At 34.1% G+C, this 10,000-nt stretch overlaps 1 protein-coding gene across 1 annotated transcript in view; it reads right to left on the bottom strand.

The window, feature by feature from the left end:
* The window catches only part of LOC137638778 (uncharacterized), a 104,205-nt gene that overhangs the window by 81,859 nt on the left and 12,346 nt on the right, over positions 1 to 10,000 (bottom strand). The window contains exon 2 of the mRNA XM_068371145.1: positions 7,157 to 7,230. Within this exon, the coding sequence (XP_068227246.1) occupies positions 7,157 to 7,201 (45 nt within the window). The 5' untranslated portion in view covers positions 7,202 to 7,230. The remainder of the gene's footprint in view (positions 1 to 7,156; positions 7,231 to 10,000) is intronic.

The raw sequence follows: 10,000 nt of genomic DNA, 5'->3' as shown, positions 1-10,000 counted from the left end.
TTATTGCAAACAGTTTATTACAAAGGTCACTATTCCGATGTTTCGTTATAATTGGCCGAAGATAGCGACTCCAGTTCTAGCCTTTAACCCAGTTTTAGGATTTATCAGTAAATGTAATGAATTCGACATCTGCATAGTCACATTCTATTTTCTCATTGTATTTACTTTTGTACATATTCTACCAATTTGCATAATAAAAGAAGTTAAAATTAAAAATAAACAGCATTCGTGATTACTTAAATGAAACCAAATGTTATAAGTCAAGTTTAAAGGTTTAAAGGCCGCTCATGAATGGCAGAGGCAAGGGACATTGACATTCCCCTATCAAGCAGGACAGTGGGCTAGAGATTGACCATATATACATATGATCAGCGCCCAAGCCCCCTCTCCACCCAAGCTAGGACCAAAAAGGACCAGGCAATGACTCAGCAGATAGACCTATAGGCTCCCCCAAATACCCCCCCCCCCCCCTCATTCTTAGCTCACAAGGATAGTGAGGTTGCAGCGACCAAAGAAACTAACGAGTTTGAGCGGGACTCGAACCCCAATCTGGTGTTCACCAGACAGGGACGTTATCAAATCGGCTCTAAGTTTTTCGTCTTCAGTTCTCAAACTCCATTTTATCAGCACCGCTGACATGAAAGGTAAGAGATCAAAAGATCGCTCTCTTTCAAAGGACGTTAAGGGATTAGATACTGTTTCAGAATTTGCCAATCGAAAATATATTAATGATATTTTCCTATAACAAACAATAAGATTGGGAAATTTTAGCCTTTTCTCAATTGAATGGTCCGAAGTATAATTTGTCCTAATCAGCAGATCCTAAGTTCACGTTAGGATCTTGAAACTGTTTTTATAGAATTTGCCATTCGAAAATATATTAAACATATTTTTCTATAACAAACAATAAGATTAGGAAATTTTAGCATTTTCTCAATTAATTGGTCGGAAATATAATTTGTGCTAATCAGCAGATCCTGTATTCACGTTGGGATCTTGAAATTGTTTATTTTAGAATTTGCCACTCGAAAACATATTTATGATATTTTTCTATAACAAACAATAAGATTAAGAAATGTTAGCATTTTCTGAAGTTTAATTTGTAACAATCAGTAGATCCCATATTCACGTTAGGATCTTGAAACTTAAAAGGTAATCATCTCTTCAGATAAATAAACACGGTCACTGACCTTCAAGGTTTCTTGAGCGCGCTTCGCAAACCTCTCAAAGCAAACATTCAAAATCACTTTCCAATGAATCGCTTGATGGTCCAAATAAATAGACCCTAACCAGAAAATCATTCCATCAAAGAGAGGAAAGTACAAACAAAACAATGGCTTCCTGTTTGCCCAAAGCCTTCGTCGAAAGGTATCCGACAATGGGTAGTCATGCGATGGCGGTGAGATGTCTTCACAAATGACAGAACGAAAGGTGTGATTAAAAAAGAAAAAAAAAATTGTCGGAAAGATGGAATGAAAGTTCATTTCTAAAACACTAATGGAAATCGATTCTTAATTAGATAGTAGAATATGATCTCTAATCTAAATAAATAAAGCTACAATGAAAAAATATCAATAACTCTGGACAAAGTCGCCAAGAGAATTAAAGTGACATTAATACTAGATTTCAATCTTTTTTTAAACAAAGGAAATAAAGAGTTTTCATATAGATAATTCCTGCCTCCCATCCTTCTCTTTTTTCTCCCGGCCCCCAAAAATTTAGAAATTTTTTATTCAAAATCTTAATTAAACAAGGCTATATTAAGCACCAGAGTAGGACGAATTAGATATTGCTATCTTGAAAGAGGGATAATCTCTGAAATTGACTGAAATAATTAAAATTATACCTTTCTGATGTTCTCTTATTTACAGTAATCCGTCAATCCTTATATTACTGAAATGATTGCAACGCTATCTCCTGAATAAACTCTCTCTCTCTCTCTCTCTCTCTCTCTCTCTCTCTCTCTCTCTCTCTCTCTCTCTCTCTCTCTCAATTACGATATGTTGATAAGAAATAACAAATGAACTTTGCTAAAAGGGACTAATAGAATTCATGACTTTTACCTTTTAACGCTTGAATTTGTATGTGTGTACATGTGTGAGAGAGAGAGAGAGAGAGAGAGAGAGAGAGAGAGAGAGAGAGAGAGAGAGAGAGAGAGCATCTTTACCGAACCTGAGAAGGTTTGAAGAGGTGCCCATAGAAATGTGTAAAATACTATTATAGAAAAAAGCGACTTAAAAAATTGCAGTATGAAGTGTCCGAGAAGGCCATACTTGACAATCCAAAACCAGATTGTTTGACACATTACTATTATCAATATGTTTCCAATGAAAGGAAATAAGATATACTCCTTCCTGGATCTGGCTGTGGATACCAAAGACCGCGTCTATAAGTGAGACGGAACCAAACAGCTTTTTTTTTTTAAGTCTCTAATTCTATGTAAATTGCTTAGTAGTCTAGCAACATAGTAAACCAAAAACAGCCGAGCACCTTGATCATCCTGTAACTTCAAAGAGGTCAAACATAAGGAGTGGAGACAATACACTATCTGGGAATGTGATGCAGTTTGGAGAACTTGGCTTACTACCCTCCACCCTAGACTAGATGATGGTGGAGGGATCGAGGCCTAATTGGTTGCCTACCAAGCTGTATATCACAAAATTGGGTGCCTCGTTTTAATATCACAAAGTTACAAAGAGCCCAGAAGAGATCAATAGGAGACAGTTCATCTGGTGAAGGCAATGCCATGCCAAGAAAGCGCAAGATTGATCAGCGTGTGCAACACAAGTTGGAGACCAACAACTGCTGGCACTACTCAGCAATGGTGATATGCTAACTCTTGATGCTAAGTATCATTCCACGTGTTTAATGACTTTACAATCGTGAAAAGGCACATATCAATATTCAACACAAAACTGACAGGACTTGCCATTTACATTGAAGAGAATTACCTAAGAAAAAGAATACATCTCTTGTATTCAGATTTACTGACCTAACAAACCTGCTGGCAACCAGTACAGAATAACTTGTAGTTCCCTTAGACACGAGAGTGAATACAAGGCTAAAAGAACGCCTTGCTATCCCACATTCCATGCCTGGCCCGGTACAGAGAAAAGTACGAGATATCCTTTTGTCATTACATGGCGATATTGTCGAAACAGCAAAGCCTGTAAGCAGGACCGTCACAGTGAATTAGTTGCTTAGATAGTCCATCGAGACATCATTCACTGGATATTTGAATTAATATTATCTAATATTATGCATGTATGGCTTCTCCTCTCCTATAAGAATATGTAAGTTGTATGTATTTTCTTACTCAGCTGCATAAGTCTTGTATATATGTATCCAGATGGAGTGATATCATTAATTTAAAAAAAGAAAAAGTATATAACATATTTATTGAAAAATGCCGTGTTACATAAGTACACCAAAAGAGATACATACAAAATCTCAAGAAGAATTTTGTACACAGTTGAAATGAATTCAACTTAACAGATGCAAAGAAGCAAATAAATCTTATAAGAGGTATAAAGAGAGAACGTAGGCGATAGATAAACGAATAAACATCCAGATGGAGGCAAGAAGAGAGAGGGAAGAGCGGAAGAGAGTTATTTCAATTCATAAAAACGATGCAAAAAACACCAATTACAACACGTCAGAGTCTTCTCAACAACTTCCTCTCTTAGTAAAGCTTTCATCACACCTGCATCTCACAAGCATCACCAAACAGCATCACCACACATGCTAATTAAGGTTCTGTGCTGTCAACGCACCCGGTAATTCTAGCACTGCATACCCTTGTCAGCCTCAGTCGGTCTGAAGTTGTCTGATATCGTCTCGTTAGTGAGAATAAGTTTGATTTCTTTGTTTGTTTCTTCGTCTTGTTGTTATTTATTTTTCTTATTTTGCTATCATTCGTATGTTCTTATAAGCTTCTTAGTCATGTTTTATGAATATAATAATAATAATAATAATAATAATAATAATAATAATAATAATAATAATAATGATAATAATAATAATAATGATAACTTAATATCAAGTGTACTGTATCATAAATTAATCAGAAAGTACACGCAAATTTATCTTATTTCACGAAATTTTAATTCAGCGTTGCCGTTATGTTATTTATTTTTTTATTTCTATCATGTACTTTAATATTATTCAGTATTTTCAAAGGTGTGAATTTAATGTATTTGAATGTCCACATGCTAATTTTCTGTAATTACGCGTATAAACAACTGTTCGCAACATCTACGCCAATTGACGCAACGGGCCTCGGTTAAATCTCGACAGTCGTCTCTATCTTGAGCTTTTAAATTAATACTTTTCCATTCATCATCTCCTGACTGGCTTAATCCATAAAGGATTTATTGGCTAGATTCATCAAAATATATATATATATATATATATATATATATAATATATATATATATATATATGTATGTATATATATATATATATATATATATATATATATATATGTATATATATATATATATATATATATATATATATATATATATATATATACGTGTGTGCGTCCATGCTTGAAGATGTATTGCTACACATACAAGTAAATAGATTTATATTCTCTTAAGAAAACATCCCCATGTCACGTGACCTTCATATACCATTGAACACCCAATTCCGGACCAATCAAATACAGAAACACTTCCGTATTGAATGAGGTCACATCGATAAATCTCATTCCTCTTCGCGAACTATTACTTACTCTAATGATTCTCACTTGGGTTATTTTCTTATGGTTGAAAATCGGTCACACTAATCTTCAACGCAATATTGATCCCTGGGAAAAGATTTGCTCTCGTTTTTCAATGTGTCATGTTCGGTTCTTTTTTGTAAGAACTCCGTTCATCTTTCGTTAGTTTGATTCATTGTGGCAGTAAAGGTTTCATTTTGCTTTCATTTCATCTCTGATATGAAATTTATCTCGTAAGAAATAGCTAACCTGTTGTAATATTCATTTTAACATAATTCTTCATTCAAAAATACAGAAATTATCACCTAAGTAAGTCGAAAGTGTTTTCATAAAGCACGTCTCTGAAACCTAACATGGTATGAAATAACATTTTAAAAATATGTAAATATTAACTGGAAAGGCATTAAACCTCAATATCTATGCCCCATGAATTGCTTTTAACACCCTACCCCCTTTGAGTCCCTGTAAACCTGGATTTAAGTTTTAAAGGTCACTCATGAATGGGAGAGACAAGGGACACGACAATGCCCTAGAGGCTGACCATATGACCATTGCCCAAGTCCCCTTTTCATCCAAGCTATGACCTCGGAGGGTCAGGCAATGGCTACTGATGACTCAACATGACCCCCATCCCTAGTTCACAAGGATAGTGATGCTGCAGACACTATTAGAAATTATACAGATTGGACGGTTCTCGAACTACCGTCCAATAGATTGTAAGGCATAGACGTCTCTAATAGGCTACAACTATTTAGTAAGTATTACTCGCCATTAACACTTAGCTTCTTGGCTTCCTCTAACACCAAGAGTTCATTCTTGAACCAAGCTTCAATAATCCCCACGATATGCTTTGAAGCTCTCCCGGGAATCCTCTACATGAAGACGCCCAACACTCTTCGAAACCAGAAAATATTAAGCTACCTATTAACCCGTTTAGCTAGCAACTCCCCAGTCCCAGCCTCCAGAACCCCATGTCCTCCCCAGTGTCAGTCAGTATGCATCCTCCTTGGAGCAGCCTGATCTTGCTTCGACTTCCCTCGGGGTCTCCAAGTGAGATCGAGCTAGCGAACTCTCTCTTCGTCTAGACTGGAGATGACTCTCTCTCTCTCTCTCTCTCTCTCTCTCTCTCTCTCTCTCTCTCTCTCTCTCTCTCTCTCTCTCTCTCTCCTTATCAAGAACCTGTGCTATAAACAGATTAGTGTTTTGGCGCTAGAAAGGACCCGACATTCACAAACGTCTGAAGAAGTGGCATTCTTATGCAAGGCATATTCGATAGACACTCGATAAGGATTTATGTTTGATAGCGTTGCTAACTTTATTTTCTTTTTCATCAATTGACGTTTATTCTTTTCTTTCATTCATTACCAGATACATAAATATTCTCATTTATAATTGAATATTTACCTTTTATAGTTCCTTCTTTGCTTTAACAATCATTGTAGGACTATATGTCTAGATGGTATACATCCATTATTAGTTACTTGTAATCCACTGTTGTAGATAAATCAGTTCTTATCAAGATACTGATAGCTTTTTAGTACATTCTTTCCCAACACAATCGCTTGAACATTACTTTTTATAGCAAGGTTTTTTAATTCACAATATTGATTTGCTAATTCATGAACTTACTCCATTTACAGAAGTCAGACGTAGCTTTACTTCACTTCATCTCTGACAGTGGAAACATACTTTCAGAGAAATACATTTCCGTAGCCTTGGATTAATGTAATCGAAAAACATAATTCCTTATCATTCGTTAGATGTAATTGAGAATTATAAATTCCTTAACATTATTTAAATCTAATTGAGAAATACATTTCCTTGGTATTATTCAAGTGTAAAGGAGAAATACTTTTCTTTAGCATTGGTTAAATGTAACTGAGAAGTACACTTCCTTAGCATTGGTTAAATTTAATGGAGAAATACACTTCCTTAGCATTGGTTAAATTCAATTCTATGTGAGAAACTCTTGAATAGTGCTTGCTTCTTTCTACTTGTAGTAATTAAAAGTAAATGCAAGGCGTCAAACAGTTATGTTGTCACCCAGTGGGGTGTAAATAGTTATATAGAAAAATAATCTTCGAATGAAATTAAGTTCTGATTTTCGTAATATAGTTGAAAATTTGATTATAATGGTTAAATGACGATATATTATCTTTCCTCAACAAATTTCTCTTATAGAAATTAATGAATTACAAAATATTGCTAACTAATATTTGATTCTTTCATGAAATAGAAATTGTAAAAATTGTTTCTTAAAATCATAGAATGGTCTAATACTTTCTCTTTGAGAATTTCTAGAAGAACGGGACCATTTAAATATTTCCTAATCAAACGAAAATAAAGAGAACAGTAAAATCATGTTAAATGAAAGATGTGTTGACAAATAGAAAGGAGAATAAACCAAAATGGAGAAAAGTTTCCATAACTTACCATTACGAGCAGGAGGGTCCAGCAAAACGCTCGAAGTAGTATCATTTTTTTTAGTACAATCTCCCGGCCTCAGACTGGAAAAGGAAAGATGTCGTTAGTCATGCTAATCAATTGAGAGTCAGTGCGTCATCTATAAGTACGTACATATATGCATACAAATATACAAGCACACTTATATACACATACACACACACACGCTTATATATATATAAATATATATATATATATATATATATATATATACATATATATATATATATATATATATATATATATATATATATATATATATATATATATATATATATATATATATATACAGATGTGTGTGTTTGTGCAGATCGATACATAAATAGTGTGTACGTGAAGTTAGCATTATTAATACGAAATTAATCATATAAGAAAAATGCTGGTAAAATATTAATGATAGCAATTACATGAATATCCATGCATACAAAAGCACTTTATTTTATATAGACCATCCAATTAGGTAATAAACATCCAGAAACAACGTCACATTATCTATAACTAGCGTCACAAGGTACACGGTCATTATGGCCAAAACAGACCAACCAAAGCGAATGAATGAAATGGGCAAGGGACACAAGAAATCGCACGCCCATCCGTAATCACCCAACTCATCATCCGAAATGTCATCCAGCCACGACGCCGGATACGGATGACTTCATTCCCCCTGTTATTTTCTCGCTTCATCGGTCAAGCAATTCGCGTGGCTTTGATCATGGTGAGATCGAGGTGATACGCGTCTCCTAAGGAGATTTGGGTAGTCAGGAAAGGTTCATACTTCTTCTCGGTGAAGTTGAGACCAGATTTTAGCTTCTGTTGTGTTTTTATGGTTATTTTTTTCAATGAAGAGGTTGGGCTTTTTCATTTTCGATGGTGATAAGTTGATTGGAAAGCATGATTTGGTGAATTAGAGAGATTATGAAATTCATGTTATCAGTGTGGCTGAATACCCCGTCAACAAAGATAAAACAAAAGATAAGCTTCTGTTTTTGTTTATCAGTAAGGTTGAAGATAAGACAAGTAATAAGCTTCTGTTTTTCTTCGTTATAGTTCATCATTATCCATATGATTCAAATGAAAAATTAATCAATGAATAAAGATGAAGTAAAAAGCCAGTATCCTTATCTAGAATAACATGAATACATTTGATTATCAAAACAAGTTAATTAATTTATTAGCAGAGAGATAGCGTGTCAGATAAAAAAAGGTACATAAAAAAGATTGTCTGGTTATTAGATAGAAATGTAAAAAGTCTATCAAAAACAGCTACTGTGTAAAATTTATGAATTTGTTAAAGTGAGTATACCAGAAAACCTAAGTAATAATTAATATTTAATGTGGTGATCAGCAAAGATTTTAGAATTCATACCTATAAATAACACTATCATTACGATGGTTTATAAGCAAATTTTATATTTCATTATTCTATATAGTAGTATTATTACCACGAATAACAGATATAGGTATATATGTAGTAAATTATACACTGTTAAAAAAAAAAAAGCTTAATCTTAATCGGAAATTGTCCGTAAAAATATACTTCACAGCCGTATTTTAGTAAAATACAGGCGACCGTAATTTTTCCTTATTTTGTTATTAATTTTTGATGGGTTGGTGACCGTAATATTAGTCTTTAATATCAATATATCCGTTTTTAAAGCGGTCAAAAATATCTTGGGATAAATGTTGCCTGGCATTTACCGGTTTTCTAATGTAAATTTTTAACAGTGAAGACAATAGTAGCAGTTCCCTTAGCAGCAGTCAATGCCATATTTATCCTATCATGAGTAATCATAACAATATGTCTTCGTTATAAGCGAAGATTTCATCATTTACGGAAGAAGTAACGATTCTTAAATCTTTATCCTAACTAAGGATAAGGATTGCAGTTTATGCATCAGAGCCTCAGAGGTAAGCATGCACTAGCAGATAGAAGTGTTAAGCTTCCTAGTAACTCTTCCTATTTATCCCCATTTAATACCTTCAATAACCATCATACACTTCATGAATCCCGAAAGTCCTCATATCCCAACCCTATAAAGTACACTTGTTCTCTGGGAGTCTTCGCAAAGCTCCGAAATCCAAGCTTCATACCAATAGCAAAATGAAACGTCATCATGATTGCTAAGTAGTTTGCCTTCTTCTTTTTGGTAATTTTTCTTCTTCTTCTTCTTCTTCTTCTTCTTCTTCTTCTTCTTCTACAGAGTGAAGGAATCCTCCCCGTCCAAAGTCTCTCACACTCATCAGCGGACATCATTATGATGTCAAAAGAAAATCCCAAAACAAGATAAAGAGCGAGACAACCAGGTCGGAAGTGGAGAAAATGAGGCGTGAACAATCATCAGTGACGAGATAAGCTACCGTGACGATGAAGAAAGCCCTTACCAAATCTAACTTCGGCGAGTATTAGGTCACTTTCAGGCAAAAAGTGGAGGGAAAAACATCTTTGTTTTTTGGTGCTCACAAAAAAGGTTATCGTAACAGAAAATAAGATTATGTAAGGTGAGAAAACTGAGACAACACATGAGAGAGAGAGAGAGAGAGAGAGAGAGAGAGAGAGAGAGAGAGAGAGAGAGAGAGAGAGAGAGAGATTCATTAACTTACCTCAGAGATATTATAAACGAAAGTAGATTTTCGGTACAATGAAATGTAGTTGAAAACTCTATATTGTGAGAAAACTGAGATAACATATATATATATATATATATATATATATATATATATATATATATATATATATATATATATTTATATATATATATATATATATACATATATATATACATATATATACATATACAGTATGTATATATATGT

This window comes from Palaemon carinicauda, chromosome 3, assembly GCF_036898095.1.
Source record: "Palaemon carinicauda isolate YSFRI2023 chromosome 3, ASM3689809v2, whole genome shotgun sequence".
Classification (NCBI taxonomy): Eukaryota; Metazoa; Arthropoda; class Malacostraca; order Decapoda; family Palaemonidae; genus Palaemon; species Palaemon carinicauda.
Note: the sequence above shows the minus strand (reverse complement) of the source record. Positions and strands in the feature narration are given on the sequence as shown.